Genomic DNA, 25501 nt, shown 5'->3' with positions numbered 1-25501 from the left:
TTGAGAACCGCAGGTATGCCACATGACCAGATGGAATACAAAGGAAATTACTCAAGGTAAGTGCTGACCAACTAGTACCAGTCTTCACTAAAATTTTCAATCTTCTGTCACTAGAACAAGCCATCATCCCAGCCTGCTTAAAATCAGCTACCATCCAAGCCTGCCAAAAATCAGTCACCATCAATCCAGTGCCCAACATTCCCTCTGAGCTGCGCGATTGGGCACTAGTTGCATACCCTAGACCAGGGCCGGGCGGGCCGCAGGTGGTAATTTGCGGCCCGCATCTTAATATGCAAGATTAATGTGCGTGCGGCCCGCGAGATTGATATGAATGACACGGTGTTCAGAGCTGGATGAGAGACCGCGAGAGAGAGACAGCAAGAGCGAGAGACAGCGAGAGCGAGAGACAGCGAGAGCGAGAGACAGCGAGAGCGAGAGACAGCGAGAGCGAGAAACAGCGAGAGCGAGAGACAGCGAGAGCAAGATAGAGACAGCGAGAGCAAGAGAGACAGCGAGAGCGAGACAGCGAGAGCAAGAGAGACAGCGAGAGCGAGAGAGAGACAGCGAGACAGTCAGAGAGAGACAGCGAGAGTGCGAGACAGCGAGAGCGAGACAGAGAGTGAGAGAGAGAGACAGAGAGAGCAAGACAGAGAGAGAGACAGCGGGAGTGAGCGAGACAGAGGGACAGCGAGAGCGAGACAGAGAGAGACACACAGAAACAGAGAGAGAGACAGAGAGAGACAAAGAGAGACAGAGACATTGAGTCTCTCACTAGCTGAAAATCAAATTTAAAACGATGTCGCCTATATTGCCATTATGAAGTCGTTCTTGTCAAACTTTTATTAACAGGAATTAAATATCACTTAAATCTTGTAATATTATGACTTTCTTTTCCTCCCAATATTACATCAACCACCTAACATTACGAAAAGAGGCGTTTTGTACTCACACAACGTCGACAAAAGTTGAAGACCGGAAAAACAAAGAGCTTCCGGTTTACTGTATATAAAAATGACAACAAAATGACTTTAATCTCATTACGTTTTGATTCTTGTAACAGTGCAATCTATGATTTGATTTTTAACCTCGTAATGGTTCAATTTTAATATCTTGATAATTACATTTCTATTTTGGATTATTTCGACATACCTGAGCATCGCTCACGGCACACCAGACTGGTTGGGAAACTGTTTTAACCAATCTAAGTAATTATGATAGCATTGGGAAATTTCGGGATAAATGTATTGTTAACAATTCGAAATTTCACCGTTGATGTTAAGTAAATTAGCTAAACCTCAGTAAAATGGTGGGCCTCTACGTGTCTCCATAAAAACAGCAAGACAAAACATGATCCGTGTGTTTAATAATAAAGGATACTTGATGTTTACCTCGAGAGCTTGCTGTGGATCTTCATCAATGAGGCTCTCAGGGAAACGGCTAAACCACAAAGGTGAATTCAATTTAAAGCCAAAGTCTACAGCACATAGAAAGAATGCCAAAGAATGTTTCAACATCATTTTACTTACAGTTTATTCGCCATTGTTTTGCTCCCAACTGATAAGCCAGCGAATATTTTTAGCCCGTGACACCAAAATTGACGAGATACTTCCGTTGAATTTGCTAGAAGCCGGAAGTTAGTATTTTTTTGGGGGGGGGGGGGGGGGTTCACACGTATGGAGGTCCACGAGTGTCAAATTGAATTAATGATACTAATTTTCATGGAAAATGAAATGTCTTTTTTTGGTATTCTTTAATTTCAAGAAAATACAATGTTTTTTTAATTTAAAATCATCTTGCAAAATGTTAAATAATTTTTATTTGTATCAATTTCATTTATTCTTTTATTCATTATTGGTACCACCTATATTCACATGGGTCGCGCAGGCAGTGGTGTGCCGTCTGGGCCTTCAAGGCCTTCTCTGCTGGCCTAAGAAATATCTGAATCATATATTAGATTTTGTCCATCAATACTTATTAAATAATTCCAAATTGTCTGTTAGCTTCTTTTCATTGCTTTCCCCCTGGTCGCGCTGCTTCCAGATGTGTGTTTTCATATTGAATCATTTAACCAATCACATTTCAGCCATTATTTGTTGCCAGGGTCAGAAATCTGCCTCAAGGCCTTCACAATCAGTTTTGCAAGCTCTGCTGCATTAAACGAGTGTCGATGGGACTGTTGCTTTGACCAATCAGAATTCGATTTGGTGACACCAAGGCCTTCTCGCGGGCGTAGGAAACCGTCATTGCCTTCTCGCAGTCGTAGGGAAACGCCAACGCTTTCACCAACTATGATTGGCCGGTGATAGATTAGGCGGACCAAAGCCAAAGTGAGCCAGCCAGAAATCCTAAACTCCACCCACAATGGCCGACGGAGGAAAACAAATGGATTTGGTTGCAGGTTTGCCATTTTCCAGAGGAACAAAAAAATGGACATCATTGAAAAAAGGGTGGTCAACTCCGAAGTTAGCAAGCCTGCTACAGCCGGGAAAAGTGTGTGTCCGCCACTATCAGTTCGCTAACTTTGAGAACTACTCCTGGCTCACGGCCACAGAGGAACACTGCAAATTGTTTTGCTGGGAGTGCTTGTTATTTGCCACCGATCGACATGGTGTTTGAGCAACACTGAATTTGCAAATTTGACTTGTTTAACCAAAGCTGCAACAAGACACCAACGCACTGCCGGACACTTACAAGCAACAGTGCTCCCCAAAAGTTTTTGAGAAACCCAAGTGACCGTTTATGCAACAAATACATTGTTTTGGATTATAACGGGCTGTTAATATATTCATATGTATATATTTAGGTGTTATTGTATAGTGTTTTTTGTGTGAATTGGCAGGGAGTAAAGGCATTTTGTGACACAATTGAGCGCGAGAGGAGCTGATATGAGGAAATCTACGAGGCCACTGAATGCAGTACACAAATAGGTCAAGTGCAAGATACTAAAGCGCACTACCATCAACTTCAGGATTCTGGACAATATTACTTGCCAGACGCGGACCAGATTTCAAGAACACAAAAGACTGATGTTTTTCCTCCCTCCGCGACCTGCAGAAGTTTTGGGAATACCAGGCAACTTTTCCACATGCAGCCTTCTCCATCTTAATGCAGAGCCACGGTACACTTTTCGACCTGCATCGTTCGGCTAAGAACAGAACTAATTGCAATGTACGTATGCCACGGATGATTTTACAGGAAAATCTCCCACTGATCTCCTTGACTTCTTTCAGCAGAAAAATCAGGGTGAGAGCACTGGGCTGCTGAACACATTAGTGGGTTTGACAGTGACCAACCCTGTGTTCACTGCTTCTGTCGAACGGACATTTTCAGCCCGAAACAGAATCAAAACTTATGCCAGAAATACAGCAGGACAGACTCGACTGTCAGCATTAGCTTTGATGGCGATAGAAAAAAAACGCCTTAGTGGACCTAAAACGCATGTGTAATCTGTACCACAGAGTAATTGAAATCTTCTTGAAAAAAGAAAGGATGCATTGTGCGTATAAATGAAAATAATTTTTGGTGAGTAAATTATGTCTATTTTCCTTAATAATATTTAAATTTTTGAGTTTATTATTGATTCGTTGTTATGTGTCACAGCTGTACCTGCATTAAAGGTTTTATAGCCATAAAATACTTACTTAGGGTTGGATTGATTCACACACACACCACTACTGAAGGCCTAAGTGTGAAAGGCACGGCCTTTCATTGGTCGGGGGTGATGCTGAAGCCTATCCCAGTGAAAAATTAACCCAGGCGGTGAACATTCTGAAAACGGACAACCATTCACACTCTCACTCATACCTAGGGTAAATTTCGAGTGCCCAACCAGCCTGCCCTGCATAACTTTTGGGATGTGGGAGGAAACCCCGAAAAAAACCCACCCAAGAGAAGGAGAACCTAGAAATTCCCCTAGGAAGGTCCAAACCTGGGATTGAGTCCTCGATCTCATAACTGTGAGGCCGATACCCACTCGAGCAATGTATCGCCTGAATCTATTTCATGATTAATTTATTTCACTTTGAAGTTATTTCACATTTCATGTATTTGTTTGGCTCTGTTGTTCCTGCATTTTTTGGGTATGGATAAACCAGTGTACAGTAGTACATTGACATCCGAGTGTCCTAACATATGAGAAATTTGAGATACGAGGAAAATCCCAACTAAATTTTTGCCTTGAGACACAAGACACACAGGAATTCCACAAAGTGAGGACCTTCTGCAGTCTGAGAATGAGTTTGAAAATATGCAGAAGCGCACAGTCCCTCAGCAGTCTGGAGCTGAAGCCATCAGGACCGGTAGCCGTCCTTGCCTCAATCTTCTCAAGATTTCCTAATACTTGATCAAGAGTAATGGAGAGGCCGGTCGGGGAGGTGACGCACATAACACAACGACGGCGGCAACTCTCGGGACTCTATTTTGAGGCTGAAGGCAGAGACCCTCTCGGTGGCGGCGCAGACTCTGAGGACAATAACCCGTCATGGCTCACAGTCGAGGCGGCCTCTAAAGTTGCCACTCTTTTGGATGAGTCGCTCTGTCACTTAGCCGTCACCGCTCCTGAGACTGTCCAGGGCGAGAAACCTGGCTACTGCTTTGCAGGCCAACTGGGATGACCTCCCGGCGGAACAGCTAACCGCCTCCTCGCGGTCTGGCCAGGACGACCTCCAGACCCGCCAGCTCAACGCTTCCTCGTGGTCCGGACCGGATGACCGCCTGACCGGCCAGACTAAGTTTCAAAATGTATGGTCTCTTGGTTTTGGGATATCTGGGATCCGTCCTTTAGGGGAGGTAATGTTAGGTTTGGTTGGGTCTTGTCATTCATTTTTCCCCTCTGTGGATCATACTTTACGCTTTGGGTGTCTCTCCTGGCTTACCCTTTCCTGTCATTGTCCAGCTACGCATTGAAAATCAGTTTCTCCTCCTGTCTATTTAAACCTACCTCATGATTGTTTTGGCCTGGTTGGATCAACTGATTTCCTGTGGCTTGTTTTCACATTCCATTTTTCCAAGTTCTCTCATGTTTTTCCGTCAGGTTTGATTTTTTTTCGTTGTTATTTTCTAAAATTCTTGGCTAAGGTTTTAACGTTTTTAGAGCATTCAACTCGTCTATTGCCTACTCCCCTGCATTTGGGTCCATTCCACGCTCCCATGCCACAACGTCGCCAAAGGCGAACAAACATACTCTCGAGACTCTAGTTTTTGTTGTGATAGATCTGAAAATACAACTTCAGTAACAGGTTAAGAAAGAGTGACATCAATTTAATAGGAAACAGGTTTATTACCAGACTGCAGGATGGGGGAGCAAGCTCGAACAGCTGTGAACCGCTCACAGTCTGTCATCCTCGCAATTCTCTCTGAATGAGCAGTAGGTCAGTCTTTATATAACAAAACAGGGGATAGTATGGTTTCTATTACAACGACCAAACGCAGGGCGTTCCCTGCCACTCCTACCCAGGGGAACAGAGCCATTAAGATTTTGGAAACTGACCAGTGTTTGTGTTTGAGGGGCACATCCGAGCCCCACACTGGATCATGGTCGTGAGCTCCAACACACATTCATCAGCTTTGACGGTGGTGGCCGACTTGGTGAAGTTAGCGGTCAAAATCACACGGTGAGGTCCGTCCCCACGTATAGATGACCAGCACTTTCTTTTTATCACCTTGACGAGTACTAGGTCGCCTGGGGACAGGACCTTCTGTGTGGTAGACCGAGTAGATGTCGGCAGATCATTTGCATTCATCATAGTTCTTTCTTGGAACATTTTGCATAACCACTGAGTGAGATGAGAAAATCTGTTTTTTCAATCTCCTCCACCACCAGTGTGAGTCTTACTGTTCCATTGGTTTTTTCAATGAGTCCATCACTTTGGGGTCGGCAGGCGCAATGATACATCAGGTCGATTCCAAGATGCCGTCCCATAGCTTGGATCACGCAGCTCATGAAGCGAGCACCACTCCAAATGACTCGTAGTATTCCATGGCTTGGAATGATCCTTTTGCATATGGCTTTTGCGACTGCCCTGGCGTCCGCTTTCTCGGACGGGCATATCTCAACCCACTTGGTCAATGACCACCAGACATTACCTGTATATGCCAACTTGGTTCAGCTCGATGAAATCCATGTTCAGAACCTGAAGATGGTTTCTGCAAAAAATATAAAAGTAGGTTTGGAGACATCTGGGACTAAACTATCCCTCCTCTTGAGACATGGTTCCTCCCATGGCTCAATTTGGCAATCAAGAGAAGCTTCTTACAGTGCAAAAGGTGGATCCACATCCCCCTATCGGCTATTTTCACGTCTGTTGGTTGGTCAGCAACGCTTGGTATGGATGTTCCCACTTTAAGGTACCACCTGGCACCACTATTGGTTCGTTTCCTGTTGAGAAGAACAATCTCCCTCTGCTACCCCAAATTCAATGCATTTCCTTAAAGATTTTTTCTTTTTTTAATCTCTCTAGCTCTCTCGCGCTCTCGCTCCTTCAGCTGATTTTCCTATACTTTATTTTCTATGCACTGGCAATAATCTTTTCTTCATTCTTACAAAATTATTTGCTATTCACTTCCCAAAATATTTTCCATTCACTTACCAAAATATTTTCTATTCACTTACCAAAATATTTTCTATTCACTTACCGAAACATTTTCTATTCACTTACCAAAATGTTTTCTTCAACAATTCCCCTTCTACGCTCATCCAACCTTCCATATCCTTCAAATTGGGACAGAAACCATGCCTCTCCACCCATCACGGCAGACACAGGCAACTCCCCACACTACGCATCTGCACATACCCCACATCCGGTAACCCTCCGATCTCCATCCTGCAGTCTGGCAACAAACCCACCTCACTTGTCGCTTCCCGACATATATTAATCACTTACATAATAGTTTAAACAACAAATATATTTAAAATTTACCAAAATTGATCTTTATACTTCGTGATTCACCAAATATTTGTGATCACACCAAGTGGAGTCCCTAACTCAACACTCTCAATGGAGCCCCTGCCTCAACACTCCGGTGGAGACCCTAACTCAACATTCCCAGTCGAGTCCCTGACTCAACACTACCGCAGTGATAATACTCATTCAAATGATCACACTTCACGGAGACAGACTTCAAAAGGGTGCACTCACGATCTTTCTTGTTCCAAACCTGCCCTAGTTCGGGGGACCCGTCACCAGATCACCGGAGCGGCGAGGGAACGTCCGTCGGGTTGACCCTCTCAACGGAGGATGCTGACGTCGTGCCCCGTCGTCGCTCTGGCAATTTTTGGCTGTTGGGTCTCAGGTTTTTGGCATCAAAGTATTATAGATATGAAAATACAACTTCAGGAGCAGATTAAGAAAGCGTGAGATCAATTTAATAGGAAATAGGTTTATTACTAGACTGCAGGATGGGGGGAAGGCTCGAACAGCTGTGAAATGCTCACAGTCGTCCTCGCAATTCTCTCTGAAGGAGCAGTGGATCAGTCTTTATATAGGAAAACAAGGCATAGTATAGTTTCTATGACAACGACCAAACGAGGATGCGAAGGATTGTGTGACCTTTACCGAAGTGAATTAAAAGAATGATTAAAGATGTGGGATTAAAAACCTGCGACGAAAGGCACATTATTTACTATAGAAGCTTCCTCTCCTGTGCTTTATCATTTCCCGCACGGCATTCACTTTTCTAGGCATCGCCATTTAATAACCCGAGTTACCAATCGTGGGTGAGTGTCCCGAAACAGGCAAGAGTGACAACTCTGACAGTGATGATAAATATTTTTTGATTTGTGGTAACTTCGCAAAGGTGTGATGATTGCTAACATCTGTTGCTGCTCTAACGGTCTGGTGCTAAACCTGTGGTTGGGCGATAAAAACATCCACCCACCTACCTTGCGGAATACGGAAGTTATTAATAATTACGAGAATACAGTCTTATTGTACCTCGACATAGGAGCAGTTCTACCTACGAGATGCTCGAGCTACGATGAAAATTTCGATCAAATAATTCGCCCTAGATAATGTGTGAGATGCAAGAAAGCCAGGTGGCCATGGCACTGTCTTGTCGCATCTCTTTTATGTAAAAATTTTTGTGTTTCTCACCTCTTTCATACAAAATTGGGACACTTTGGCCAATTTTAAGGGGTTTAATTGGTAGTTACGTGAGGACCTTGTAACGAATTATAGAATTTATATATTAATTACTGCTCTTCTTACGACATTTTCAAGTCACGAAAAAAGTTCTAGAACCAATTCGTTGCCAAAAAAGTAGAGGCTAATGATGGATGAGACGACAGACGCGAGTAATGCAGCACAGATTGCACTGGTTTTGCGCTACATCACGGGCAAAGGTGCCAATGAGCGGTTTGTCAGATTTGAAAATGTTACCAGTGGGAAGTGAGCTGATGACATTGCAGTTCTTATTTAATTTTTGGTGGAAAATGAATGTCTGGGTAAAGTTGTGGGACAGTGTTATGATGATGGTGCAGCAGCCATGTCTTCTGGATTAAATGGGGTGCAGCCTAAATTTCTGAGGTAGCGAGAGCTGGATGAAATTGCCAGTCCTCGCTACCTCAGCAGAGCCAGGAACATTGTCAGGGAAAAATACCACCCTGGTTACAACCTGTTCCAGCTGCTGCCCTCTTGCAGACACTACAGTTCTCACAAAGCGCGGACAAATAGACTTAAGAACAGTTTTTTCCCACAGCCATCAGGACTCTGAACTTGTGTTAGCACGACACACAATCCCTTCAGTGCAATACCTTTTGGGTGTGCAATAACAATGTGCAATATCTTAGATTGTGCAATATTTTTTAATTCACCTAGCCGGGATATAACTTTTTATACTTTTATATTACTATTTATGTTTTTTCCTTGGGCACTTTGTGAAGTAGCACCACCAATTTTGTTATATGCAGCTGTGTATGATGACAATAAAGGCTTTTGATTTGATGTGATTTAAGGAGAGAGCACCATTAGCGTTATTCATTCACTGCAGTGTAATACAAATCTTCTTGAGGAAAAATAATTCTGGTGAGTAAAATGTGTCAATTTGCCTAAATAATATTTAAATTTTTAAAGTTATTATTGATTCTTTTAATGTGTCTCAGCTGTAGCTGCAGTAAATGTTTTATAGCTATAAAATATTTATTGAGGGTTGGATTGATTCACACGTAGCACTACTGAAGGCCTTGGTGTCAAATGCACGGCCCACCACTGAAAATAAGTATTTGGTCAATACCGAAACAGGTGTTACTGATAGTAGCCTTTGTTACTGTGGTCCCAGCTCACTGTCGGTCATTCCCTAGGTCTCCTCGTGTGATTCTGGGATTTTTACTTAACGTTCTTGTTATCATTTTGATGCCACGGGGTGAGATCTTGCATGGGGCCCCACATCGAGGGAGATTATCGGTGGTCTTGTATGTCTTCCATTTTCTAATAACTGCTCCCTCAATTGATTTCTTTACACCAAGTGTTTTACCTATTGCAGATTCAGTCTTCCTGGCCTGGTGCAGGTCTACAATCTTGTGCCTGATGTCCTTTGATACTTGGCCATAGTACAGTTTGGAGTGTGAGAGACCGAGGTTGTGGACAGGTTTTATACCGATAATGAGTTAAAACAGATGCTTTTGATACAGGTAATGAGTGGAAACCTTGGTAGACTTCGTTAGAAAATTATTTTCCACTCTATGGAAATAAATTATTTAAAAATCAAACAATGCGATTTTCATTTTTTTCCCTTCCACTTTCTGTTTCTCATGGTTAAGGTTTACCCATTTGGACAATTACGGTCCTCTCTAATTTTCAAGTAGAATAACTTGCACAATTGATGGTTGACTAAATACTAATTTGCCCCACAGGAGCTTGAATTTGTAAAAATAATTGTATTGTATTTTACATGCACTAAAGTAGGGTTTGGTGTAGACGGATATGAAACGGATGGGGTTCGGTAGCTCCAACAAGGTTAAGAGCCACTGCTCTAGACCAAGAGTTAAGGGGATTAAAAGAAGAAGACAAGATCAGTACGAAAATAAAGACTGGTTAAAAGGCAAAAGTTTAGAACACAATGACAGCATAAAAATTGGCTGGATTGAAGTTTGAAGAATTTAGTCAAACATAAACAGTCACAAACTTTGGCTTATAAATTCAAATATTTATATCAAACATCATATCTATTGCAGCGTACTCAGCACTCATTTAACCATATCAGAGCGTTACATATCCACTAGATGGAGCTCTAATAACAGAAATAGAATCTGCACCTCAGTCAACATGAATCAGATGTCTACCACTGTCACTTGCTGCCGATGGGTTAAATGAGTGCTGAGTACTCTGCACCTCACAGTCAACATGAATCGGACGTCTACCGCTGTCAATGGTAGCCGATGGGTTAAATGAGTGCTGAGTATTCTGCACCTCACAGTCAACTTGAATAGGTGTGATGGTACAATTCCTTGAAGTTTGGTTGGCGGACGTTTGGTCGCCCCGACGTTTGGTAAAACGGGTTCAAATTATGAAAGTTTACTGTTGAAACCAGCTCTCAAAATTGCAATCATGAGAGAGAGTGGGTTTAATATCTAAATATCTAATAAAAAATATCGAAATATCAATAACAGCACTCAATAAACAGATAGGCTGCTGCCATTGACTGCCTTTGGCGTCCAATGAATTTTCATTCTCTCTGGGAGAACTTGCAATGTTGAAATACTTTAGAAGGTCATTTTTATCAAACAAATAAGTCTTAGTATAATTGTAGCACGGAACTTTGACATTGAAATAATAGGCAATGAGTAAAATTAATTTATTAAAAAGAAGACAAAGCAAATTCACGGATGGTGTTTTTATTGAAGCAGTAAAACTTACAAACTTTGTACAATATTTACAAATACAAACGTTTAAAAATTCAGTACAAAAATTACAAATACAAACTTACAAATTATGTACAAAGGAAATTCACAGATGGGAGTTTTTATTAAAACATCAAAACTTTAAAAATATATACAATGGCTTGTAGGTACTTTGTTTGCGAATCGATCCTGGTTTTCATAGTCCGAGAGCTTTTTCAACCACTCAGTGACAGCTGGGTATGTCTTTTTGGTGTGTCTGGGCATAATACCGCATGAAGCCTTTTGTATTATTTCCCAGTCATTCTGCTCCAATTTGAGTTTGTTTATAAGACAAGATAAATTTGGATGGGCGACTGACATTCTACGTTGAAATGCGTGGTGCCAACCTTCAACTGAATTATTTGTGTGTGGTATTCCCAGTCCCATGTCTTTTCTCTAACATTCCATAAGGGGATAGCAAAAACTGGACGGCATCGCCTTCCCCTTAAAACAGCACGTAGCTAAGTGGTCTCAAAGTAGAGGAGAAATTCTGCTAGGACTTTTTCTGTTTCCCCGCCTACTGAAGCCATCAATTCATTGAATACTTCTATGACATCTTCCTTTGGGAGGTATGCCAGCGCTGAAATTTTTTTATGAGTGAAGTATTCATTGGGTCAGTGTACCAAATTTGTGCCTGAATTTTTCTCCGAATGCATTGAATGAAATTGAAAAAGCATTCAGTTAGGAAAATTATTTTCTAAACTACTTATTGCAGCCTTTTCAAAACCATATGGCAGTAGCCGGTGTTAGATGAGTGCTCTTATTGATAATTTTGATATTTCAACATTGCTGCATTGCAAGTTCCCCCAGAGAGAATGAATGATCATTGGATGCCTATGGCAGTCAATGGCAGCAGCCCATGTGTTAAATGAGTGCTCTTATTGATAATTTTGATATTTCAACATTGCTGCATTGCAATTTCTCCCAGAGCATGGCCGGACGATTTGCTTAAAGACGTTTAGCGGACGGACGTCTGGCCGAGGGACAGCTCGCCGGGGGGCGCCTGGCCAAACAGAGAGTTAGCCGAACGAATTGTTAGCTGACCGGATAGCCAACCGACGGACGTTTTGCCGACGTGCTCGCCCCCGGTCGTGTGTGTGTGTACATGTTTTTCAACCTCGGCCCGTTACAGATAACAACATTCATTTAGAATAACAAGGGCATTTATTCACGGCCAAACACACGCAGAACAGTATGTGACAGAAGAAAAAACATAGTTGTAATGAAATTGTAAATCCAGGAATCCTACTCCAGAAAATTTACACCAGCATAGAAAACATTGAGATTATTCTTTGAATTAAGGTTATCAGCAAATCATTTTGAATATATATTTCCTAAAATGAAATACTAGCTAATGAAATACTAGCTTGAACTAGGCACTCAAAAATGAAATATACGTCTTCAAATTATAACCCATCAATATCTTTGCATTGTGGAATCATTTCTTGCAGTTGTGAGAACAAATGAAGACAAAGAAGTAGTTGTTTAATTGATAACTCCTTGGAGTTCGAGATACGCAGAAATATATACCTGTTAAATATACCTGGAAGATGTGGGATAAGAAGTGTGGATCTCGTCAAGTCGCAGGTTTTTTTTTTTTATTTTGTGCCTCAAATTGACAATCATGTTACTTTACAGTGGAAGCCATCTCGATATGTACTGCCACTCGCTGGACATATTTCTAAATACAAGTACGAAGTACAATGTGCTCCCGTCATTTTTATTCAATATTCTTATATATGTACACATACACTCCCTCTTGCTATGTGAGAAAAAAACAACAAGATAATAGTTACTAAAATACAGACTAGAGGGCTTAGAGAACAATACCTGAAAATGCTATTGAACACATTTACTTCCTGTGATGTGTGCCAATAAGATTTTTTTAATTTTAAATAATTTCCCATTATTTTAGGAAATATATATTTAAAATGATTTGCTGAGAACCTGAAATCAAAGATTAATGTCAATGCTTTCTATGCTGGTGTAAATTTTCTGTAGTATATTTTCTGGAGTAGGATTCCTGGATTTACAATTTCATTACAACTACTTTTTTTCTTCCGTCACATACTGTTCTGCGTGTTTGGCCGTGAATAAATGCCCTTGTTATTCTAAATGAATGTTGTTATCTGTAACGGGCCGTGGTTGAAAAACATGTTCACACACACAACCGGGGGCAGGGCGAGCACATCGGCGCAATGTCCATCGGCTGGCTATCTGGTCGGCTAACTATTCGTTTGGCTAACTCTTCGTTTGGCCAGACGCCCCTCGGCGAGCTATGCCTCGACCAGACGTCCGTCGGCTAAACGTCTATAGGCAAATCGCCTGAGTACCTCCAGAGAGAATGAAGGTTCATTGGACGCCTATGGCAGTCATTGGCAGCTGCCGATTTGGTAAATGAGTGCTCTTATTGATCATTTGATAGTAGATATTGGATATTAAACTCACTAACTCTCATGATTACAATTTTGAGAGCTAGTTTCATCAGTAAACTCTGTCATAATATGAACCCGGGCGACCAAACGTCCAGGCGACCAGCGTTTTTTGACAAAACGTCCGAGTACCGTACCCAGTCTGGCTATTTATACAAACAAAAGGGGAAAAACTGATGAAACGGTGCCTTTCCTATTATGAAAGCAGCAAACTACAAACCAATTTTTACACCAACATTGCCTTTACTAACTTTACTTGCTTTAAATCATACAGAACAGGGTTTGAATCCTGGGCTGGTAAATGAGATGGTGTGGTACTGTACCCATGTTCCTAGACAAGCTTCACCACTGATTCCACATTTTGACCTACGGTGGTGGTGTGGTGCAAATAAATTATATGACTCCTGTCAAAGACCAACAGGACTGTTTGGTATCTGTTCTTTCATCTACAGTCGATGAGATACAATTGATTTCTTTTTATTGAAATTTGATTTGAAAATGTTGGGAATAATCCAGAAGAAGAAATAGTGGTGAACCTGGTGAACCTGAGCCTACTTTGACTAACCTGAGAGGGTCATGGGATGTGAAACTCTGCCCTTTGACATGCCCTGGTGGCGTGAAACTAGGATTTGAATGGTTCATTCATAAGAGCCAGGTGACAGTGTGGAAAGGCAAACAGTTTGCGACCGCATAATTGATCGTATACTTAACTAACCTGAATTACTCACGTACTTTGGTTTAGTTTATTCTTCGATCATTATCAACAACTCTTTGTGCGTGCTTTTGAATAATGCACGTTGAAAGAGGGACTGTATGCTTATGTCCTTGTTGGGTTATACTGATGAATGGACTGAAAAGTTTGCTGTCAGAGGATGCAGCATAATAAAGGAACAGCACATGTAGTCTTGAGCACTCCTGAAAATGAATGGATACATGCAAATAATACCGATGGACTCACAAACAGCAAATCTTTATTCCTTTGTTATTGTTCGAATCTACGGAAGCTTATTGTATCCACCTTAAAAATAAATCCCTGGCCATTTTTCAAATTAATTTATTTTTGGGGTTGTATTTCGATTTTTTTTTCCCATCCGGCGGCCGGGCTGAGGACAAAAAATAAAAATAAAACAAACTTAAAAAGTAATTAATTTGAAAAACAAAGAGGATAAAAAAACAAAAAACTAACCCGAAAATTATTTAATTTGAAAAATGAAGAAAAAAAATATCTCATGATGGATTTTGTGAGCTGTATCAATCAATGACTTTAAAGATGAGCATACAACAGTGCAAGATCCTAATGAGGAAGAAAAGGAAAATGATCATGAAGATTGTTTTGAGCCGCGAATTACAAACTTTAATTATTTTATGAAGAATCTGGAAAACACAACAGCTAAAATTACAAATAACAGTGGATCAATCATTATGAGGAAAACAAGACCCTCACTGAACGCTTTGCTGCTCGCTCCAAATACAGTTTGGTAGCTCTCTCGTAGACTTAAAGTGGCGGTCACACCCTTTTCCCGTCTGTTACCGGCTTGATAGCTTCGGAGTTGACCGCCCCTTTCTTAATGATGTCGATTTTTTTCTGGAAAACAGCAAATCTGCAGCCAAATCCATTTGTTTTCCTCCGTCCTCCATTGTGGGGGAGTTTGCGATCTCGGGCTGGCTCACTTTGGCTTTGGTCCGCCTACTAGCCAATCATAGTTGGTGAAATCGATGACGTATCCCAACACCTGTGAAATGGCCTTGGTGTCACCAAATCAAATTCTGATTGGTTAAAGCAACAGTCTTATGGACACTTGAAATGTGATTGGTTAGATGCTTCAATATGAAAACACATCTGGAAGCAGTGCAACCAGGGGGAAAAGCAATAAAAGGAAGCTAATAGACAATTTGGAATTATTTAATAGTTATTGATGGACAAAATATAATATATGATTGAGATATTTCTTAGGTCAGTAGAGAAGGCCTCACAGAAACTTGTTAAGCTAATTACAGATGGCGAACGGGTAGCAGCTATTTCATCTATGCTTAACAGTATCCCCGCCGGGTCAACACTGCTGATTCCAGTGCTACCATGCTACAAACTCAAAAAGAACTCACTAACTTCATATTAAAACAACAAAATATTTCCTTATTGCCACAAAGAGAAGTACAGAGGTACCTCGACCCATGAGTGCCTTGACATACGAGCTATTTGAGATCCGAAGTTTGAGTAAATATTTATCTTGAGATACGAGAATAATTTTGATATATGAGCAGACAGCGGACGCGAGAGGCTACTCATAAGAACATCTTGGGCACACTCTCCCCACAACTCCCTTGTGTAATGTCTCTCTGGTTGTAACACCCTCGTGCAATCTCTCTGCGAGCACTGGGCGAAGCGTTTCATTTTTCAGTGTTTTTTCCCCGTTAGTCAGTACGAATGGCGTATATACTACTTCTCGTTGGCAAGTGGTCGTGCATTATCCTATTGTGAGGACATTTGTGTGCATCATTTTTGGATTTTTTTTGTCAGGAGTGACTCGGTTACCCCTCCTGGCGTGAGGGCATTATTGTTATCAGCTGTTGCAATTATGTGATTGTTTTCCTTGGCTATTTAAGGAGTATGGGTTGTGTTGATCGTCGTCGGATCGACTGATTTGTTCCCCTGAGTTGTTCCTCGTTGTCATGCTTACGTCACTTGACGCCACGCCACATCGTGGGAGATCATGTTTAAGTTCTGTCATAGTAAGTTGTTTCAAGCCCAAGTTGTTTATGTTATGTTTTTGCCAGTTAATTAAACCATGGAAACAAATGCAACGGAACGGCCTCCCTTTTCCTTCGGCGTCTCCGCATCTGGGTAAACCTTCCCCCGGTCGCGTTGCACTACGCGACGTGATCATAACAATTTTGAAGGGAATACAAAAGCAAACAACATTCGCTAGGTTGCATCTGAAAGTCAGGGTGTAGGCGAGGCAAATAGAGCATACTCAGAGAAGAAAAATATCAAAATTTAAATCAAAATTAGAATTAAGTTTAGTGTAAGATTAGATTAAACTCATTTTTGAGTGTCTGCATCGTAATCCAATTTCATGTAAATTTGTTTGTTATGATACGAGCGCTTTATCATGCAAAAAGTATCCCCTACCCCTCTCTCTGTCTCTCTCTCCCCTCTGTGAAATCCATCTAGTTTTAGTAGTATTCAATACATTTTAGTAATATTAAACCACTAGTTATTTGTTACTTTGTTAATAGGTGGTAAATTAGAACAGATAAAAATATTTTTCCCAATCTAATATCCTGTTTTGTGGTGTTTTTTCAGAGGGTTGGAACAAATAAAATAAAAAAAAGTTCATTTCTGTGGGAAACGTTCGTTTGAGTTACGAGAAAATCGAGAGCTCAGTACCGGAACACATTAAGCTCATGTATCAAGGTATCACTGTACCAGTATTTCATGGAGATCCATTCTCCTACCAATCTTTTGTACATGCATTCAAATATCTGATAGAAGACAAAACAAGTATCTTTCGAGATAGGCTTTATTTCTTGGAGCAGTTTGCAGCATGGCAGGCCATAGACCTGGTGCATAGTTGTATGCATATAGACACTCACAGAGGCGACATGGAAGCTAAGCAGTTGCTTGAAAGACATTTTGGTAATTAAATGAAAATTGCTAATGCTTAAATTGAAAAGGCTCTGAACTGGACAGTCATAAAACCTGATGATGGAGCCTCATTATATGCATATGCCTTATCCTTGAGGGAATGTTACAGTGCCATGCAAAACCTGGTGTTGCATCAAACCTGAAACTGCTAGTGTACAAAATTCCATACAGACTTTGGGAAAGATGGTGAATCATTGTATTATTATACCCAGAAAAACACGCACACAAATAAAATTTAGACACCTGATAAAATTATTGGAGAACCAGTCTAATATATTATTGCATCCTGTATTCGGAGATGTTAAAGATCCTCCTCCAGTAAAAGGCATAGATGCTCTCAAAGAGTTTTGCAACCACTGTGATGTCACCAAAAACCCAAACAGCGATCTATCTACATTGCTACAGCAAAGTGCTACAAAGGCTACTGTCTTACTAGTATGCAGTTTTTGTAAAAATACACATTCAGTGGTGGACTGCAAAAGGTTTGAATCAGAACCATATGACAAAAAGGTTGAACAACTGAAAAAGAACGGTCATTGCTTTGGCTGTCTTAAAAGAGGACATATGAGCAAGGACTGTAAAAAAAGAATGGATTGCCAAATATGCAAAAGGAAACATCCCACACTGCTGCACATTGATAGTGTTGACACCAAGCAGCAGACCCCACCAAAACCAACCACTTCAAAAGAAACCTATGTCGAGAGCGCTTTGTTTTCAGCCAATCATTCAACAGGGGCCGGTAAGGAATGTGCTATGCCCATAGTACCAGTTCAAGTTAAAGCTACAAAAGGAAGTAAGATGATCAGAACCTATGCTTTTCTTAATTCAACCATCTCGGCTACATTTTGCACTGAGAAGCACAACTAAAAGGTAGAAGAAGGATTCTGCTTATGCCATAGAATACAAGACTTGCTGTTACGGCTGGCAGCCTGGACACACACTATGTAGGAGGTGTGTGCTTTCTTTTCTTTACAGGTATCTGCAGCTGTGGCTCCACCCCTGTGACAGAGCGCTGCCCAGGCCAACACAGCTGTAATTAATTCCCCAATCATCCCTCCTGCCCTTATTTAAAGCCTTTTCAGTTGTCAGTTCGCCCCCTTGCCTTTGCCTTTGCCATTGATGCCTTGATGCCTTGCTGAGTTGCAGGCTTGTGAGTATGTTACTCCCTGGTATATTTTGTATGTGTTGTTAATGATTTTGGGTTGCATAGGGGGACTTGAGATAAGTTTAGACACCTTTGGGTATACATATAGTTTGTGCATTTAGACACAGTTATTCCCCTGTCTAGATTATATTACATCAGTTTAACAGTGGCATCCTTCGGTCTTATTTCCTGTATTTTTGTGGGTGTTCATTTGGACACCTGTCTGGGAGGAGGTTTTACCGTGTTTATTTGAGGGTGCCACTTTAATATCTCGTGCTTCCCCTATGTTATCCCGTAGTCTGTTTTATTGACTTTATTGTAAATAAAAATAACTGAAGGCTACTTGCAGTGTTTGTCCGAACTCATCTTTACTAGAACCTGTCTGCTGTGATAGTTGCGATTCCCTGGTAGATAATACCCCAGGGGGAGTCGTAACACTTGCATAGAAGGTGTCTTGGAAAAGGGCTATGCTGAAAAGGTGCCCCAGAACTAGTTGCAAAGGAATGATGGTATATACCACAAACAAAAGGGAAACCTTCATGTGGTTTTTGATTGTTCATCCTCATGTAAAGGCAAATCTCTCAACACAGCACTTCTTCAAGGGCCTGATCTTGCTTACCCATTACCGGGTGTCCTGCTAAGATTCAGACATGAGATTTACAATAATGGCTGACATTGAAGCAATGTTTTACCAGGTGGAAGTCCATGAGCATCAGTGTGACTCCCTGAGATTCCTGTGGTGGACACAAGGGGATACCAACCAGCCAATAGAAGTCTATCAGATGATGGTTCACCTTTTTGGTGCAGTGTCATCCCCAAGCATTGCAAACTTTGAACTAAAACAAACAGCAGTGGACAATTCATATCAGTTCAGCATTGAAGTACGGGAGACAATCAACTACAGCTTTTATTTGGATGACTGCCTCAAGTCTGTGGCCCCTGCACAAGACGCAACCCAAAATACCAGAGGTTTGAGAAAAGCATGTGCCCAGGGTGGCTTCACAATAAATTAATGGGTTAGCAACAGTTACAAAGTAGTTGAAACTATTCCAAAAAACCAAAGTGCTGCACTCGCGAAACAACTTGACTTGGACTTGGAAAACCCACCACTCGAGAGCATTTGGGATCCAATGGAACATCAAAAGGGATTCATTCACCTTCAAGGTATCTGTCAAAAGAAAGTCACCTACCAGACGAAACATCCTTTCAGTGGTGAGTTCTATTCATGACCCACTAGGTGTTCTTACTTCCTTTACTCTAAAGACCTAACAGATCCTGCAGAAACTTTGTCAGGATAAGTATGGATGGGCGAACTCATTCCTGATGAGATGACAGGACCCTGGAAAAGATGGCTCACAGAATTAGACCAGCTATTCAGATTTTAGATGGACAGGTGGATGAAGCCTGAGAACTTTACTGTGAGGACTGCTGAGCTGCACCATTTCTGTGATGCAAGTGAGTCAGGATATGGAATTGTGAGTTAGATCAGACATACAGATATCTTGGAAATGCCACAAAATCTCACCCATATCCCTCCTGGTGACCCAGAGGTAAAGAATGTCACTGCGAACTATGTGAACCTCCAGAATGAAACTGCCACCATCACTTTAATTGTACATCATATTATAATTATTAATTGTTGGATATTGTTTTCTATTATATTGTACTGATGTATGTACAACATTGTTGTGCCGTCGGGGCCTTCAAGGCCTTCTTTGCTGGCCTAAGAAATATCTGAATAGCAGAATGATGTTAATTATATTTTGTCCGTTAATAAATAATTCCAAATTGTCTGTTACCTTGCTTTCATTGCTTTCCCACCTGGTTGCACAACTTCCAGATGTGTGTTTTCATATTGAAGCATTTAACCAATAACATTTCAGCCATTTGTTGTTGCCAGGGTCAGAAACCTGCAGGCTGTGCTGCATTAAACTAGCGTCAATAAGACTGTTGCTTTAACCAATCACAATTCAATTTGGTGACACCAAGGCCTTCTAGAAGGCGTAGGGATATGTCGTCGCTTTCATTAAATATGATTGGCTAGTGATAGAGTGGACTAGCCAAAGCTACCAAACTGTATCTGCAATGAGCTGTACAAGCAAATATATTGTTGTGTTGATTTAATAGCGGTTTTGTCAACCCGCAATGGCTAAAGGAGAAGAAATTGATTTGTTTGCAAATTTACTAAAAATTTACTAAAAAATTACTAAAAAAAGCTGGACATCATTAAAAAAGGTCGACAACTCCAAATAAGCAAGCTTGTCACAACCGGAACGAACATTTCCAGCGAATAAAAACGTTTGCCAGGAATGCGACAGGATAGGCTCGACTTTCAGCATTAGCTTCGATGGCAATGGAAAAGGAGGAAAGAAAGGAGGCTGGATATTGTGTACAGGTAAAAAGGATTTTTGGTGAGTCAAATATGGCTAAATTCCTAAATAATATTTCAATTGTATTTTTTTTTGTCGCAAGCTGTAAGCTGCAGTGAGGGTTGGATTGATTCTCTGAAGGCGTCACTAGGAAATTCACGGACTGCCGTTGATGTATCGTGATTAAGGAACATTGGAGGTTCCATTGCATTAATTTGATATCTCATGGCTCCTTTTGTTAATATTGTTGATAATTCTCTTGCTGTAGCTTTGACAATTAGGGTCCAGTGTGTTGGAGCCATATATAGGTTTCTTTGATTTCTATTTATTGAAATCTGATCTGTAAATTGTGTCAACAATTCAAAATTAGACAGTGTTTAATTTATGGTCATAAGGACTACTGTTATATATCTACCTGTTGAACCTGAGCATACTTTGACTTACCTGAGAGGGTCATGTGATGTGAAAATTACTTAATGTTTTTTTAACTGGGAAAACGCACTTTGTGGAGTCACACCACCAATTTCGTTATAGACAGCTGTGTACGATGACAATAAAGGCTTTAGATTTTTTATTTGATTGATTGGATGCATTTAAGTGATGTCTAATGGCCTAAAATCGACTCTTACAGCTTGCTTCTGTAAGCTCTGCGAATCATGTGAGCAGCTTCCCAGGACAGTGGTGCATGCTCGCCAAATAAGGACATAGGATTGCATAGGCACCCCGCTTGTATCTGGCTATATAGGCCAAGCGCATTCTTTAATGTCTGGGTTTTTTCTTCAAAGCTGACAAGAGCAGAGTGAACTGATTCATTCTTCTATACATGCTCACACTCAGAGATCTAGGGGTATTTTAGTGTTCAACCAGCCTACCCTGCATGCTTTTAGAACGTGGGAGGAATCCAGAGTACCAGCAAAAAACCCATGAAGGCCAAGAGAAAACATGTAAATGCCACACTGTCAAAATCCACCAAGGATTGAACACTGGATCTCCGAACTGTGAGGCGGACGTGCTAACCACTCTTTCACTAGGCCTCCCGAACAAAAAAATTCAAATATCAAACCATAAGTTTCTGCCCATAACGCAGATTCAAAAGTTCAGTTGTTCTCAAGTTGTGTCTTTGTTTTCAGCACTTACCAAAGAGATGTAATGGTTTTAGAAAAAGAAAATCATCCAAATTACCTTAGAACATCCTTCTAGATCCAATACTTGGATATAAGCCTCAGGGTTTTGTCGGCAGGTATAAAGATTTGTCCTTTTCTGTGGTGATCTCGATGCCTGTTCTTGCTCCTATTTTGACACTGTGGGCAAGCATTGTCTTATCTCCTGCTTACGCTCTTTCCTAAACCAATTTATAATTACTGCAACTGCTCGTACAAATTCTACATTTCAAGAAGTGCATCCTCTTATTACACAGCCTACTGGTGAGAGCATTGATGTCCATGACTATGATCAATATGAAAGTGAATTAGAAGGGATTTATTTTCTCAAATGGCAAACCTGACAGGTTTGTCCAGTTTTAAGAATTACATCTTTCTTTAAAATGCTACCACAACTTTCTAAACAATTATAATGTGATTACAAAGTATAATATAGTACAATTGATGGAAAGTCTGACTCACTGTCGTGTATTATAAAAGTAATTAGGTTTTTAACTACGCACACTATCTTTCAAACAGTATATTTCCTTCAAGCAGAAGACCACCCCAAGTGACAGGGAGGAGGAAAGAAAAGATCGCCCAGCTCGTGCAAATGCACCGACAACTCTGCAAGTATCTGGAACTGCCTGGAGGAAGCAGCTCATCTCGTCAGTGACAAAAGGCTGTAGCGGTCTTCATCCCAAAGGAAGCGAATTCCAAAGAAAGTAGGCCAATTCAGAAGCACCGCCCTGCTGAAGGTAGAGGGGAAGATCTTCTCCACGATGTTAGCGAGAAGGATGTCCACCTACCTTCTAGAGAATCAATATTGATAACAACTGCCAAAAAGCAGGCATCCCAGGCTTTCCAGGGTGCGTAGAGTATTCTGTCATGATCTGGGACCAGACCCAGAAGGCCCAGCGGGAGGAGACCGACCTGCACGTCATTTGCCTCGATCTCACCAATGGATATGGATCTGTCAAACACCTGCTGATCACTTACGCCTTGGAGTTCTTCCACATGCCTCCCTGGATCAAGAAGCTGATTGCATTGTAATTCAGCGAACTGCAGAAGTGCTTTGCCCTCGAGGAATTTACCACAGGGTGGCAGCGGCTAGAAGTTGGAATTGCAATGGGGTGCGCCATATCTCCAATAATTTTTGTGGCAATATTTGAGATAATCCTCATAGTAGCAAGACAAATGGTTGGAGGAATCATATTACCATCTGGCCAGAGATTAACCCCGTTGAGGAACTACATGGACAATGTCACCAGCCTCCTTCACACAGCAGAAAGTACATCACAACTGCTGAAGAGGATGGACGAGTTGACATCGTGGGCTAGGATGAAGATCAAACCATCCAAATCCCATAGTCTGTCACTCAGAAGTCCAAAACGATAATACCACCTTTATTATATTATATATATTATTTTTATAGATGGCGGCGTGCACTGACGCAGCGGCTTTGTGCTCTCCAGTTCGGTGTCCTTCGTTATCCTACAGTCGCCAGGATTTTATCATTATCGGTGGAGATGCGAGATATCTGATTTCACAACATACTACCAACAGACCTTCGATATCCTCGAAGACATCTCGAGAGCTCCGGGATCTCTGTGGATCGCCAGCCCACTCAAAGTATGTCGAAGACGGCGAAGAGAGAGGAAGCAAAAGCGCGGATGCCGGGCGGGCCTTGCTGGTAAGCTAAGAAAACCACACCGAGCACCGGTTCCTAGTATCTTTTTGACCAACGCCCGATCCATCACCCACAAAATGGATGAGTTGGGACTTCGAATTGCTACCAACGGCTTTGTTAGGAACTGTATCATTATTCACATCACGGAAACGTGGCTACACCCGCATATCGCCGACGCTGCGGCATCGCTAGCCAGCCGAACGGTTTTTCAGAACGATCGTTCAAAAGAATTAAAAGGCAAAAGCGAAGGAGGACATTGCATGTTTATACAAAATGAATGCTGTTGTGACAGTAAGATCATTGACACTCACTGTTCCCCGGATTTAGATCTATTAGCAAAACGATGTAGACCCTATTATTTACCGAGAGCACTATTATTTACAAAGAGCACTTACTATATTATTTAACGGTCGTCATAGTAACGGTTATCTATATGCCTCCGAATGCGAACCTAAACACGGCACTTAACCTCCTGCTAACGGCTGTAAACAAACAACAGCTTGACCACCCCGATGGAGTCTTTATTACCGCTGGTGACTTTAAAAAGTGTTTAAAGACTGTTGTACCTAAATACGTAAAATGTAATACTATAGAAGACAAAACTCTTGACTGTGTATATTCTAACAGCAAACACGCTTATAAAGCCACTCCTCATCCTCACCTAGCTGGATCAGATCACCTCTGCATAACTCTCACCCCCGCATTAACTCCACTCCGGAGGCTAACAATGCCACAAATAAAGATAATAAAGAGGGCCCGAGGATGCTCTTTCTCAGCTGCAAGACTGTTTTTCCCGCACCAACTGGGAACTTTTCGAACACGACAACATCCAGGACTACACGGACACTGTACTTTCCTATATCAAAAACTGCATTGACAACGTGACTATAAATAAACACATGTTTTTCCTAACCAAAAACCCTGGATGGCCAATGAGACAGGCACTCATCAAATGCCGTAACACCGCCTTCAGATCAGGGGACAAGATAAAATATGGAGCTGACAGAGCATAGCTGAAAAGAGGCGTTAAAAAGGCCAATGCAGCTCATACAAAGAAAATTGAAAAATGAAAATCAGGGAAAATGAGGAGCACTTCACAGAAAATAACCCAAAGATGTGGCAGGGAATACGACATATTATCAACTACAATAACAATAATATGTCTGTTAACGCAGATGCCTCACTAGTGGAGGAACTGAACCGTTTCATTGCCCACTTTAAGACTGACAAATCGGACCCAGTCTCAACACCCCCACCACCACCCTGCAGCAATACACTGAAGTTCCAGGAACAGAAGTGAGACTGGTAATGCGGTCTGTGAATACCAGGAATTCTGCTGGCCCAGACGGAGTACCTGGGAAGGTGCTCAAAGCCTGTGCTGACCAGCTGGCTGGAATCTTCCCAAAAAAATCAATTTTTCCCTGCAACAATCCATCATCCCATCCTGCCTGAAATCTGCCACCATTATTCTTGTCCCCAAAAAGCCAACCATTGACAGCATGAACGATTACAGGCCTGTTGCTCTCACGCCTCTGATCATGAAGTGCTTTGAAAAGTTGGTGGCCCGCCACATCAGAAATACAATCCCCCCCTCAGTTGACCCTCACCAGTTTGCTTATAGAGAAAACAGATCCACTGAGGATGCTATCGCCGTGGCTCTACACACAGCACTGAGCCACCTGGAGCACCAGGGGAATTATGTGAGGATGCTTTTCATTGACTATAGCTCAGCCTTTAACACCATTAAGCCAGACAGTCTGAAGAACAAACTCTTCCAGCTTGGACTATCCTCCTCAATCTGCTGCTGGATAAAGAACTTCTTGACTGGCCGACCACAAACTGTTAGACTGGGTCCACACCTCTCTTCCTCCATTACACTGAGCACTGGCTCACCACAAGGCTGTGTGCTGAGTCCTCTTCTGTACTCCCTGTATACATACGAATGCACACCAGACCACCAGTCAAACTCCATCATCAAATTTGCCGATGACACCACTGTGATCGGACTCATCTCAGGCGAGGATGAGCTGGCTTACAGAGACAAGGTCGACAAACTGTCTCTTTGGTGCTCGGCAAACAATCTTACACTAAATACCACAAAGACTAAAGAAATAATCCTGGACTTTCGCAAGCGCAGCACAGACCTGGCCCCACACCTCATTAACGGAGTATGTGTAGACAGGGTCCAGTTCTTCAAATTTCTGGGAG

The 25501-nt window shown here is 41.7% G+C and overlaps 1 protein-coding gene across 1 annotated transcript in view; it reads right to left on the bottom strand.

Annotated features, from left to right (window-relative positions):
• sugt1 (SGT1 homolog, MIS12 kinetochore complex assembly cochaperone) overlaps positions 1–1654 on the bottom strand; it is a 34481-nt gene extending 32827 nt beyond the window's left edge. The window contains exons 1-2 of the mRNA XM_077723858.1: positions 1527–1654; positions 1389–1437 (exon numbers count right to left, since the gene is read on the bottom strand). Of these exons, the coding sequence (XP_077579984.1) occupies positions 1389–1437; positions 1527–1540 (63 nt within the window). The 5' untranslated portion in view covers positions 1541–1654. The remainder of the gene's footprint in view (positions 1–1388; positions 1438–1526) is intronic.
• Between the last annotated feature and the right edge of the window lie 23847 nt (positions 1655–25501).

This window comes from Stigmatopora nigra, chromosome 9 (assembly GCF_051989575.1).
Source record: "Stigmatopora nigra isolate UIUO_SnigA chromosome 9, RoL_Snig_1.1, whole genome shotgun sequence".
In the NCBI taxonomy this organism is placed as follows: domain Eukaryota; kingdom Metazoa; phylum Chordata; class Actinopteri; order Syngnathiformes; family Syngnathidae; genus Stigmatopora; species Stigmatopora nigra.
The sequence above is the reverse complement of the archived record's forward strand: the minus strand, read 5'-3'. Positions and strand labels throughout refer to the sequence as shown.